Source organism: Cimex lectularius, unplaced genomic scaffold (genome assembly GCF_000648675.2).
Source record: "Cimex lectularius strain Harlan isolate CLEC.00 unplaced genomic scaffold, Clec_2.1 scaffold82, whole genome shotgun sequence".
In the NCBI taxonomy this organism is placed as follows: domain Eukaryota; kingdom Metazoa; phylum Arthropoda; class Insecta; order Hemiptera; family Cimicidae; genus Cimex; species Cimex lectularius.
The window spans coordinates 494,945-509,022 of record NW_019392695.1 but is presented as its reverse complement, the minus strand read 5'-3'; the positions used below and the strand labels follow the sequence as shown (position 1 = coordinate 509,022).

Below are 14,078 nucleotides of genomic sequence, written 5' to 3'. Positions count from 1 at the left end.
TTTTCCTAGACCCTTACAAGTACAAATATAGGACCTTTGAACATTATTATGTACTAGTAGTTGCCCCACTCGCCCTCCTTAGTTTGCTAGTGCTCCAAAAGTAAAAACACCCATCTGAATTCAGTGCAATATTTTTTTCTTATTGAAACGAGCCGGCGATAAATTTCCTGATAAAGCCTCAGATATTATAATTTAATTTTAATATAAAAAAACCACACACAAATTGTCTAATTCTTGTTTTCTATAGGGTTTTTCAATATTCTAATCGAACTGTTGTTGTTCAGTGATCTCATTGGATTTTTTGTTTGTTTTTTTGTTTTTTGTTTTTTGGGTTTGTGGTTTAGTCGTGGACTTTCTGGACGACTATAAAACTTCGACTGTTTTCCTTAAGTCACTGTATATTTGAATTTTTGATACCAACTGGAACGTCCTACAGCTTGTAATTTGATATTTTTCAATATTCAGTTAATTTGAAATAACCGTGGAATCGGAAAATAAAATGAACGCAAAAATTATAGAGATCTTCGATTGATATGCGATTTTAAACTTTTTTAGATAGCTTGAAATACAATTTGTTTTTTATTTTGTTATTTTTTATTTTTTTTATTTTATTTATTTTTGTTAGCTTGAAGTAGATAAGGTTTTTTTTAGACACTAAGCTTTCCTAAATTAACACTGGAGCAGGGAAATATTAAACTGTTCGCAAAAAGGACGGAATATAATCAAAATTAAGCACCAAAACATATCTGAAAAACAAAGTCAGCCTGAAATGTGAAATAAAGAGTAGGCCGTGGCATATTATTTTTTTTATGAGAAATTTATTTCAAGCTTCTTATAATAATCAAATCGGATTTATTTTAAATAGATTTCCTCTTTTTGTTAAAAGCCGATTAAATGGAATATTGGCTTGTAAAATAAGTCCGTAGCGTTTTACCTTTTATTTATTTTATTTTTTTAATAATAATTCGGTTTTATTTCTCTCATATTTAGAATTATTACGAATACTCTGGGGTGAGTGTGTGACATCTGGAAAGTAGTAGTAAGTTATTAGCGAGAATGGAGTGAGTTCGACCACATCCGTGGAACACCGGATAGGGGAGTAAATGTGACCATGTATCGGCTGTTGTGTTTACGTTAATTTATTGAAATGAATGTAATTTATTAGCGTGAAAGGAAGGGTTGTTCAACCCCGCCCCAAAGAATATCAAGTACGGGGGTAATGGATATAACCAGACTTGTATCGAATAGTGATTGGTTACCGGTGTCGTAGGAATATCAAGTACTACCGACACCGGGCGATTCCGAGTATTTTGCCGTGGTGCGGTGACTTCGGCGGGGGCCTCGATGGCGACCGTGGTTTCCGCTCTGTGTGCCCTGGTTTGGTGGTTCCCGGGCGGAGCGTCAGGACTGACAAATAGAAGTGAACTTGGTGTGCCGCTCGCGTCCCTGTCGAGTGCGGTGCTCGGAGGTTCGTCGGATGCAAACATCTGTCTACATATATAGCGTTTTTTTAAACTTTTGATATTTGCACAGTTTTATAAAGGTTTTGTGGATATTTCGACCAAATTGTAAGAAGATTGATTCAAGAATTCAATTTGAAGTAGCAACAGACCAAAGTCGCTAACACACAACTCTCGACTCAACCGAGGCTTCAATTTGGATCAATCGAATAAAAAGATCTTTTTAAATGTTTTTTTAGACGTTTGATATTTCTTTAGTTTTATAAAGGTTTTGTGGATATTTTGACCAAATTCTAAGAAGATTGATACAAGAAATCAATTTGAAGTAGCAACAGGCCAAAGTCACTAACTCGCAACTCTCGACTCAACCGAAGCTTCAACTTAGATAAATCGAAAAAAAAAATACTTTTATTTATTTATTTCCATTTGATTGTTGACAACCTGAGGTACAAACGAGGCGTAAAGCCAGAAACACACTTACCCGATGCTACGCCATGCGACGCTACCCGATGCTACCCGACGCAAATCCAAACTCCGATTTTCCATAAGGTTGCACATTACCCCCGTGCACATCCGATGCTATGCCACGCTAACCTACCCCGACGCTCTGCGATCCCCACTGCCCAGATTTTCGTCGAGAAGCATCGAGTACAGTCGAAGACAACAGAACCGGACACTCATATTTTTATTCAAACTATCGTTATATTAATTACAACATACTTATTTTAATATAAACCAAATTAACTGTGATTAAAAATTAATTAGTTTTTATTCAAAAAATTAATTTTAATGGTTTGGTAGAAAATTAATCAAAACACTGGAAAACGATTTTTTGATATAATGAATTTAACTAACAATTTATTGTACTCGCTTCTGCGGTACATATACTAAAATTGGAACAATTTATTACACGGTTTTGCTCATAAAATTTAATTAATAATTTATTTCATAGTTTTGCTCGTAAAATTACACCATTTTGTAATGTCGGGTAGCATCAGAACAGGACACTCATATTTTTTGTAGTTTATTTCAAACTAAGTACATGTAATTTTGTCGTTATATTAATTACAACATGTTATTTTAATGTAAACCAAATTAAACGAGATCAAAAATGCATAAGTTTTTATAAACATTGTTTAATTATGATGGTTAGGAGTAACTTTATTTAAAACAATTAAGTTTAACAAACAATTTATTAGATGGTTGTGCTCATAAAATTTAACTAACAATTTATTACAAGGTTTTGCTCAAAATAGTGCATTAAGAACAAAAGATGCGTTGCGATTGTGATAGTGATTATTGTGATAAACGCTGTGGACTGTACGCGACGTGTGCTTGCGTCGGATAGATGTGCACACCCCACCAAAACGTGGCAAGGCGTCGGGTAGCATCGGGTAGCGACGCATGGCGTAGCATCGGGTAAGTGTGTTTCCGGCTTAAGAATTTTAGTATACCGACTTGTATGCATACAAAAGCAGAGAGCCGCAGTTTAAAAAATATGCGTGAAAGTCTAGATAAATAAGTAAAAACACGCAGAGGGCCTGCGATGACCACATTCTGAAAATGGTTTTAAGAAGTTTTTATTCGGTAGTTTCGTACCAGATCTCATAATTTTACAAAAGGTTTCATCTCTTAATTGTTTTTATTCCCGCAAAGGAAAAACCGCAGCTCATATTGATAGGTAAATTTGTGATGTGTACGATAGTTTAGGAGAAAACACCATTGGTTCGATTCAGAAGTGGAATATTTTTATTTGTTAGATGTAAGGCGCTCTGGTTCAATCATCGACCGGGTTCAAGCTATTATAACAAATAACTCCAACTCAATGTCACTAGGCATCGGCATCGCAGATTCTTAGTCTATATCATACAAGCATTAGATTCTCCATATGTTTACTGAGAGAAACTTATTGAAATGCATCTCTATCTGCAATTCCCTCCTAAAACGAAATCTAATTTTTGTTTTAAAAAGTACGTTCAGTTGAAAAGATCTTTTAGAACAATGCTCAAAGACAAAAATTCTGGGCAAAACGCAGCGACACACCGTTCACAACTCCAATATATTAGTGATATTGTGCTTTTTGTGGAATCGGAAGAGGGTTTTTTTATTATCATCTTCGGCCCAACCAAATGGTTATACTTTATACTACGCACAATTCGATCGATTAAAGACAATTGGCCAAAAACAACATTGGATAATCACAAATTCCATCGGGATAACGCTCGCCCTCACGTGTCTTTACAGACTCGCCCGTTCAGATTTTCAATTATTCCGGATTCTGCAAGACTTTGTTAATGGGAAAACTTTTCTTCAGTTGAGGACAGCAGAAAACTCAAAAGCCGAATAGATTCTGGGAGGATTCACAAAATTACATGTAAAATGGCAACAGGCAATGGAACAAAATTGTGCTATATATTTTTGACGAAATTTTGTTCACAATTACTTCAACATTACCATTTAAAAAAAAACGCTACGGACTTAATTTTACGACTCGATAACTTAAACTTGAGGAAAAAGGATCGTGATGGGACTCGCCCTGACTCATGGAAATTTCACCCACCCATGGAAATTTTCTCCCCGTTTTGGAGATGTGTCTGTTTGTCGTAAATAACTTTTCATTACGCTTCGCCTGGCTTTGGATGAACAAAAAATCCAGAAGATTTTCGACCATCTTGGTCCCGAGCGACAGAGAAGATCGTAAATGATGTCCTACGTCTTTCCAGCGCGTAAGTAGTTCAATTCTTTTTTTTTAACCGAATCGCTTTACATTCTTTTCCGGTTTCTCTTGAAAACTTGATAAAAAGAACATGAAAAACAATCAATTGTGTTTTTGTTTTCCTTTGTTTAACGAATTACTACGAGAAAAGTGTTAGGAAATTTATTAGCTTGTTTCTATCGGAATATTGTATAGGTCTTCAGTGGGTGAAATGTGCTTGTAATTGTATCACCTATCCGCCTAAACTGACTAATAAACCGTACCTCCAGTATCGACCCCGAACTCATTCAGACACATACACCCGTGTATGCGTGTGTATGACACACGCGTATGCACGCAGCACACGACTTGGTTAGTCTATACACACAAAATATTGCACTATATCAAATAACATAAACCCATTGTGAAAATCAAAAACTATTTGTATTGCATGTTAATAGTGGTTATTAGAAATAAGTCAATTAATGTGTAATAGCGAGGGGGATAGTGAGAGCAGGGATATGTTTCAGGAGTGACCGTATTGCTGTCGCTGACAGTGTTCCATAATCTAGTGGCGGAGACCTTACCCCAAGTCTCAGACGCAATGCCTGTTTTAGGTTCGCCCAATAAACCAAAACATCAGTGGCAATAATAAAGAATCACTATTATTCACCAATAAAGCACAGCCAGACAAATATGCAAACTTTTCATCCTAGTTTTATTTACTTTAATTTGTCAATGCAACAAACCAAAAAGTTCATTTTTTATTACAATAAAAATTACTCAAAAAACAAATTTTGAATTATTCTACTTAAAAGAAACTAATGTTTTAATAAAAACGAATGAGCTTTGACTTGTAATGTTTTTTTTCTTTCTTTCAACTTTTTTGTTTCAATTGTTATGTATGTGAATTTTGATCATACAAAGATTCAATGTAAGCACTGTTTTTAAGATATTTACACAAATTGCATTTGGAAATGGAAACACCACAGAGAATTTTGAATAAAAACGGAATATATAAAAATGCTATAATTTTTAATTTTAATTTTAGCGATGAAATAATATGCTTTAATATTGCACAATATTTTCTGCAGTAATACTAATTGAGGCAGGTGAGTGTGATGGAAATTGGCACGGACGCACTTGGACGGCATGCGCCATCGTCTCCAAGTTATCCATTCAGACTTGTTCAGCCTCGCCACACAGTCACAAAAAAACAAGAAAGGCAAACGGGTCCCGGGCTCCCTTTAAACTGCTGCTTGTCTGATTGGATTAAAAAGAGAGAAAGAATTGCACACAAAAAAAAAATTAAATTTAAAAATTATAAAACAAAAAGCAACAAATGAATGGGATAAGGCAAGACAATAGTCAAATTTGGCGTCCTGTTTCAGGTGTCACAATCCTCCTCTCCCTCTCTGTATTTTCACTCATGATAGCCGATGCGTTACCACAGACTTCGGAAGCTATCCCCTTACTAGGTCAGCACACATTGCACATAACCTCTTTCCAACATAGCAATCTTTCTTTCATCAAACTCCATCCACATGATTATTTCATTCACATTATTTGAATATGACAATTTGTTTTTTATTTATGGTCTAAAAGATTTCAATAAAAAGCTTATGAATGTTCGTAATATTTGATATGGAAGTAAATGTGTTGGCTGATGGTAGTATATGCGCACCTTCCCAAATTTCAAAAAAAAAAAAAAAACGGTTTCTCATTTTATTTTATTTCAGTCAAACTGTAATAAACTTAATATATAAACCAACAAGAATAAAAAATTTAAATAAAAAAAGAAATTAAACGGGTGATGTGATGACATCAAAATAAATAAAGCGGCATTCTCACTGTATATACATATACATCAATTTTTTTTTAAATCTTAAATAAGATAGGATATAAAAAACAACCTTAAACAATAAACCGATGAGAAAACAAAAAGGAAAATGAACAAAACGTAGACAGAGAGAAAAAAGTGTGAAATAATCATGTTTTGTAGTAGAATGCTTAGCGGATCACTCTTTCCATGCGTGTCTCTCCTATTTCTTCTATAATACTGAAAGCATTAAAGCAATCGTAAACCAATCAACATAAATGGTTATACTGCTTAACTTCACTATTCTACTCTATATTAAACGATCAATAATTATAAATAACTTTGTAAATATTGAGATAAATTCTTATTCTAGTGTACATATATATTATGTGAGTGCATGGTACGTTGTGTAGTAGGCTTGATCTGGGGAAAAGATATTCCTCTAACTAACACTGTGACTAATTCTTACAGATGTAAGCAGAGGATACAGCGGGAAATGTGTAAATGTAGCCCTGCCACTCTGTAACCACTTGGTTACTGACTGGCCTGGCCTAACTAAACCCACCCTTCCCACAAGATAAATATTTCTAACTTTAACACAGCGCTAACCTCTCTGCCTCCACGTAACTCGCCAACTGTTTAAATAAAATGCATTTAAAATTTAAAAAGCATGTTATAATGAATTTTACTTATAAATGTTGTTCCAATAACAATTGAAAATCCATAAATTGGCATCACTGTTTAAAAATATATTATTCTATATGTTTAACATTTGAATTGAATGCAATTTTGTGTTAAGTAATTATATTATTAAAATAAGAAACAAAAACAAATCTAAACAAGACACACTTAAAATTCCCGTCATGTTCCTCAAAATCACAATAAATTTTAATTTAAATTTATTTTAAAAAACAAACAGTTTATTTAGGTTGCCATTTTCCAGGGATGAGGGATATCTACTTATTTTATGGACATTTTGTTTCTTATATACTTTTCTTTCTTTTTTTTCTTTCTTTAATGTAGAAAAAAATTTATATTTGCCGATTATTTGCCGTTCTGCTGTGAAATGCATTTTCTGCGGTGAAATTTCGGTGATAATAGTATCATAGAATACATCATCAATTTATTAATTTTTATATGCTTATAGGTGATGAATCATTGGAATGGATACGATTTTGGAAACTATAGTTTTTTGTTACTTTTTTAAATTGTTGTTTTTTTTAAATACTACTAGGACTATGCATGTGATTAGCACAACTGCACCTCTTTTTCCCCCACTTGCTAGGAAGAAAACCGCATAAATATAACAAATGGGCCTTCTTGATTATTCCCCTCTATTTATAGTGTTAGTTTAATAAATATTTTTAGCATCTTATTGTATGTGTTTATATATATCATATATATTCACCATTGCATATAAAATAATTTATTAAACTAAAATAAACTAACATGATATTTAAATAATAAACTGGCTAAATAGAAGAATCTAAACGACCAATGTTCCTAAAAACAAAACAAAAAAAATCCTCACCGCTAATAGTGTTAAATATATTTTAAGTTATTTTCTGTTTGTCAATTTTATTTTTTTTTCACATTTTTCACTTTTTTTAGTTAATAACTACCATAAATATCTTAATCAAAATATGACTATCTTTTGTTAAAAGATATCACCCATCCCAAATATGGTATTTATTTAAATTGTTTTCTATTGAAATAGCTAAATAAAAGTTTGTAAATACAAAATTGTATTCATAACAAATATAAGCTTTTTGCATGACTCTTAAGCATGACCGAAAAAAAAACAGCTAATTCCACTGTTTAAATTGTATGAAGCCTATGCATGAAAAAAAAAATTGTTGCTATAATTATTTATTATTATTGTTATTACAAAATATCAAGTTTGACAAGCCAAATTATAGTTAATAAACATCAACATTATCTATTTTTCATCTCATCATTCTTTTTAAATAATTCACTATTACTAGATAATTGTAATAGTTTGATGTTGAGTGAATTTTTCCAGCTAAATTAAGTAAAAATACACTGCGCTTTTTTTATTACTTTTTTTGCAGCAGCTCACTCAACTTGTAATACACATTTTTTTTATATCAAAGCTTCTAATTACAACTGTAATATTCTTATTTTCTTATGTTTAAATATAAGCAAAAAGTATATACATGTTTATTATGTTCATTTCCATAATTGTATTTAAATTGTTAATTTCGCACAGATTGTAATAGTTATTTTCCATAAACCTTTGTACTTTGGAGTTAATAAATTTTTTGGTTATTGTTAACATTAATAATAATGGTTCATTTTTTTTTTTTTTAATTTGTTGATACAATATTTAGCATGGCATGTACAAAAACACTTCGTTATCTATATATTCCAATTATTAAAAAAACAAAAATCACAATTACAGGAACATACTTCAACTGTATCATGTTCATGGTGGCTTCATCCGTTGTTTCTACAATAATAATCCTCAACTATCACCATCGCAATGCCGACACACATGAAATGTCGCCTTGCGTAAGTAGACCCCAACTTTTTTTTATATACAACATATTTATTTATTATCTCGATTAAACTTTACAATCTTACAAATTATGGCTTCAACCTTAACAGATTCGTGAGTTTAGATTTATTTTATTAGAAATAAATTCAGACTTGATGAAACGGATATTTTCTTCTAAAGCTTGGCAAAGGAACTGACTTTTCTTTTGAATTTTGCCTTGTCCATGACGTACAATTATGATTTGTTTGATTGGAAATGGGTAAAAATTAAGTCTGAGGTCATTCTCGGTCATTTAAATTGTTACCTACAACAAGCTCTTAAATACTCTTAAGTTCGGAACTAGAATTATTAACATAAACAAACATAATTTGGAGAAAAAAGTCATGTATACTGGTCCTGATCCTCTTGTCCAATTTTCCAAAGAAACCCAGTGGACAGTAATTACATTGTTTTTTGTTTTTTTATTTATTATTATTATGTTTTTGTTTTTTTTTCAAATTATTTGTTTGGGTACAGAAGTACTGTCAACTTCTGTGTCATGAATGCCTGGAAACTGGAGCCAGGGCTGGAACATCTTCACTATTTCACTCATTGCCACATATTTTCAGTAGCCATATGTAATGATTTTGGCTTCTTTTTTTTGCTGATTTTTTTTGCCACACTAGCAGTTCTGAGTTTGAATCCCAGCAAAATCTGGACTTTTTAGGTTAACTTGAGAAATGGTATGGTATGGTATGGTGGAAAAGGATACTAGGAAGCGGGGTTTGTATTCCCCAGGCACTTCAGCCTTCTGGCTTATTGTACCTTCCTAGTTCCTTAGTTCAGTCAATAGACTCAATCCTTCTTCTTAGAAGTATCAGGTCATTGACTGTTATTGCTGCAATTTCATTCCCTAAGTCTTTTCCGTACGTTAGGTTAAATCTCCATTGAGCTGTTGCTTCGCATTCCTCCTCCTCATTACATAATCTGCAGATGGGATCATCGCTGTATATGTCTATGTTGTGTAGATGTTTTCTCAGATACCAGCGACTGGTTGGTAGTCCTACCACTCCTCTGAGTTTGGCCCTCTCCAATTGCAGCAGAGTTTTTGCCAGTCTCGGTGAGGGTTGTTTCATCATAAGTTTACTAAGTCTAGCACCGCTAGAGTTTATCCTCTTCTCTTTTTGTTTTGCTTGGATCCATTCTGCGATGGAGGATTCTATGTTTGTTTTTGTTATCCCAGGGATAGGTTCGGGGCCTATGTATGGTCTTGCAGATCCTCCTCTGGCCAGTTTGTCTGCTTCCTCGTTACCCAAAATTCCCCTATGCCCTGGCACCCAAGATATCATCAGGTTGATGTGTTTTCCCAGGTTTTGGAGATTTTGGATGCATTCACTGACTAAGTTGGGAAAAAAGTAAATTTAAAGTGGTTCTGACCCCCTTTTAGAAATTACATTATATTATCCTTCACTGCCAGTATTCCTATCCAGCATATGCCTTCTTAGGCAGGTCCAATCAGGAGACTTGCCAGAATCCAAGTTTTATTTCCACTTCCTTTATGGGGATCTCTTCACTTGTCGATCCACCAGGATTTTTTTTAGTCTCATTAAGGATTTTTAATGTGATCATTTTTTGTGGCTAATTACTAGGTCACAGTAGGGTTTGGGTCTGGAAGTACTGGCAACTCCTGAGTGCCTAGATACCCAAGTGGCACAAACATCCCCTGGGTAGATGTAAAACCTTGCTGAAGTTAGCTCTGCCGGTCCTTCTTCAGTATCTCTGTGCAGCATAGACCTAAGATAGTTTAGAAAAGTAGACAGGTTTCATGTCCAGTGCTCATCTTTGTGTCCCGTTATGGTGTTCTTGAGGGGGCAGAAGTGCTTGATAGCTCTGTATACCATGATGAGTTCCCGGTCCTAGGTCGATTAATTCTTTTCAGTTGAGTCGATCAGTGAGCATGAGAAGAATCTGAGAGGAACCCAATGGTCTTCAGCTTTCCATCGGAGTACAGCACTTATTCCTGAGCCAGATGTTCACTGTCCAATGTAATGATCGCGTTCTTGTAGAAGACTTAACTGCAGCCTTCTAGAAACCTCTGAAATGTGGCAATCGAGGAGGAACGAAGGACCATGTGACGCCTGAAGAAGTGCAGAAGTTACCCAATTCCGTGATGTTGTCATCTGATCTAAACAATTGAAGTTCTACCAGCTCGGTTTTACTGCCCACAAATGTTGTATTGTTGGAGAAAATATGGCTTATTCTTCTAGGGCTATAACTCTTTGCAAGATGTTTCAGAATTTTTTTGGTTGTTTGTTCAGGTACCAACTCTATACGAATAGCCTTAGGAAAGGAATTTGCTTTGTCTGATGCTAATTTATGTAATGTTCTTATTACAACATAAGATGCCAAAACAGACCTAAAATTTCTTACAACCTGATTACATCAAATTGAAATTCTTCAATTTCACACAAAAACAATTTATATACAATTTAATAATTTAAATTTTCAGGTCAAATCGTTGTTCCTTCATTGGCTTCCATGCCTGCTGCGGATGAGCCGACCAGGCCATAATGAAAATGGAGACGCTCCAAGAAAGTCGTTGCAGATGCACACGTTAGAATTAAAAGAAAGGTCTTCAAAGAGTCTTCTAGCGAATGTTTTAGACATAGATGATGACTTCAGACATGGGCCTTTGCAAACATCTAGTCATACATACATTCGGGCTCATGAGGAAGGTAAATGAGATTTTTTTAAATGATATATTATTTTCTTTACTGCCTCATCACCAAATCACTTTTACTATGTATTCATTCTAAAATTATGCATGTTTGGCGTATATTTTTGTAAATAAGTAAGCCTAAAATTTTAAATTAAAAAATCACTATGCCCTTTTGTATAATCCAAATTTCTAAAAAAATTTTAGACTTTAAACTTTACTCCTTCCCCTTGCAATCAGGATTCTTGTTTAACATGTAACTTTATCTAGCACATTTTACAATGGAATTTTCGCGACAAGGTAAAATTATAACTATTTACACTCAGTTTGTAGATATTTAAAAATACTAATTTGTACCTGAGCTATGCAGCAAAATTACTTTAGATTTTTTTAAACAAGAAACAGTCAAATTCATTTTCTGTGCTCCAAAAAACCTCTGAATACAAATTTTTGGGAAAATAAAAAATATTTAAATCTTTTGCTTCAGATTTTTTTCTTCAAAATCAACCATTTACAAAAACAAAAATTGTGATAGCTATGAAATAACTATACTAAACTGCAGGAAACTTCCAGGGGTTTAGAATCTTATAAACTAGCACATAATAGTACAAACTTAGTCTCTGAAAATAAATTACAATTTTTATTTAGAAAAATCGTGAGCTGCGGTCTGGTGTGATGTAGGTTTCAGAAAAACATTTTCTTTATCGTGCCAACGTTTCGATCTTTATTGAGATCATCTTCAGGGCCTGGGATTTANAAAGAAAATGTTTTTCTGAAACCTACATCACACCAGACCGCATCTCACGATTTCTAAATAAATATCGATTAACGGTCACTAATCACCACACATAAATTACAATGGGAAATAAAAGTAAAACGTTTGTGATAGATTTTGTTGTTTTCGTCCTTATCATGACTTCTAATAACATAAAATCTAAATCTTGTTGAAATAGGCTTTAAGGAGAAATATTCAGTTTTCTAACTATTGTAAAAACAGTCACTATTTTTCGTCCGCTTGACCAATTAATATCATTCAATTAATTAAGGTTTTTAGTTGAGATAAAAAATTCAATGTCACGAGTGGGATTCGAACCCACGACCTTCAGCTTGATACGCCGCTACTCTACTACTTAATCTATCGTCACTTCACTGTTCTATTGTAAAAACACTGAATTTGGATAAAATTCAGGGGAGTTATGAACTTTTAAGCATGAAACACCAGACAACAGAAAAAAATTGCCCCCTATCCAACTATGAGAACTAAACCAGCTCAAAAACGTTTATTTTTTATCCTTAAAAAAAATTATATTTAAAGGCATTTTATCATACTTAAAACAAAACAGTATTGTTTAAAAAAAATTATGGCAACTTTAGTGGAGCGTCTTTTGAATTTTGCAATTTTTTATTAATTTAACCTCATATAATTTGACATAACTTACTATTCTCCTTGCCCTACATAAAAATATATAATGACTGATGTATAAAAACCTTGAAATACATTCACAACAAAGACACAAACTTATAAAAAATAATTATTTAAATTACTTTTTTTAAAAAAATTATGGATCTTACGTCTAAAGAATGCTTGGACACGTGTCTAATGTTTTTCAACATAAATTATTTTTTACAGTACTTAACTCAATTTTCACAAGTTTTTAATTAACTAATTATTCAGAAATCGTGAGTTGCGGTCTGGTGTGATGTAGGTTTCAGAAAAACATTTTCTTTATCGTGCCAACGTTTCGATCATTATTGAGATCATCTTCAGGGCCTGGGATTTACAAACATTGTTTACATTTAGCAAATACATTTTGGATGTGGAAAAGTGAATTTATACAATGCAAAANTGAAGATGATCTCAATAAAGATCGAAACGTTGGCACGATAAAGAAAATGTTTTTCTGAAACCTACATTACACCAGACCGCATCTCACGATTTCTAAATAAATAAAAAATAATTATTTAAATTACTTTTTTAAAAAAATTATGGATCTTACGTCTAAAGAATGCTTGGACACCTGTCTAATGTTTTTCAACAAAAATTATTTTTTACAATACTTAACTCAATTTTTTAATTAACCCCAAATCGTAGATTTATTGTCTTATAAATGTACTAATCCTTCTTTTTTCTTTGATATTCAATGTCCCACTTGTCTGAACTAATCCAGTGACATGTGTTTTAGAAAGCTCCGGTATGCCTGGAAGTGTGATCCATTCGCAAGGAATGGTACCTTGTTTAGGACCACACAGAGAGCTGGGTCAGATCCTTAAAGAATTAAGGATGATAACAGACAAACTGCGGAAAGAAGATGAAGCGGCAGAAATCACAAATGATTGGAAGTTCGCTGCAATGGTTGTTGATAGATTGTGCCTAATCATATTCACTTTATTTACTGTCATAGCTACTATCGCAGTATTATTTTCAGCTCCCCATATCATTGTTACGTAACTTAAAAATTATCTGTCCCTCGGACATCTTGGAAGCTATCTTGGTAGGGGCTCGGTTGAGATACTCGTCCCTGATTTGCTTAAGTCTTCCAATGCAGTCCATTTCGGCAGTCGAACCCCCATTCCTATCACAACTTATTTTATATTACCAAACATAAAAGAAAACTGCTCATTCTTTCTTAGAATGTTGTCAATTTAGTTGTAATTATTGTTCATATTTTATACTAAACATACTGTCGTAATTGACACCCGATTGAATACCTTTCTGTATATAGATCAAATAATGTATATTATCTAAATTTATAGCAACATTAACTGCCAGTATTTAATCATAATTCAATAAGCCAAGATAGTTTCACTTCCATGACGTTGGGACACTAAGTTGACTAATATAGGTTTACCTATATATAGTTAGTTATAAATATTGTTGACTTATTGTATAT

At 33.2% G+C, this 14,078-nt stretch overlaps 1 protein-coding gene across 3 annotated transcripts in view; it reads left to right on the top strand.

Annotated features, from left to right (window-relative positions):
• Positions 1 to 14,078, top strand: part of LOC106664119 (neuronal acetylcholine receptor subunit alpha-7-like) — a 505,201-nt gene extending 491,123 nt beyond the window's left edge. For all 3 annotated transcript variants that reach the window (XM_024226020.1, XM_024226018.1, XM_024226019.1), the window contains 3 exons: positions 8,397 to 8,506; positions 10,981 to 11,206; positions 13,371 to 14,078. In XM_024226020.1, coding sequence (XP_024081788.1) covers positions 8,397 to 8,506; positions 10,981 to 11,206; positions 13,371 to 13,636 — 602 coding nt within the window. In that variant the 3' untranslated portion in view covers positions 13,637 to 14,078. The remainder of the gene's footprint in view (positions 1 to 8,396; positions 8,507 to 10,980; positions 11,207 to 13,370) is intronic.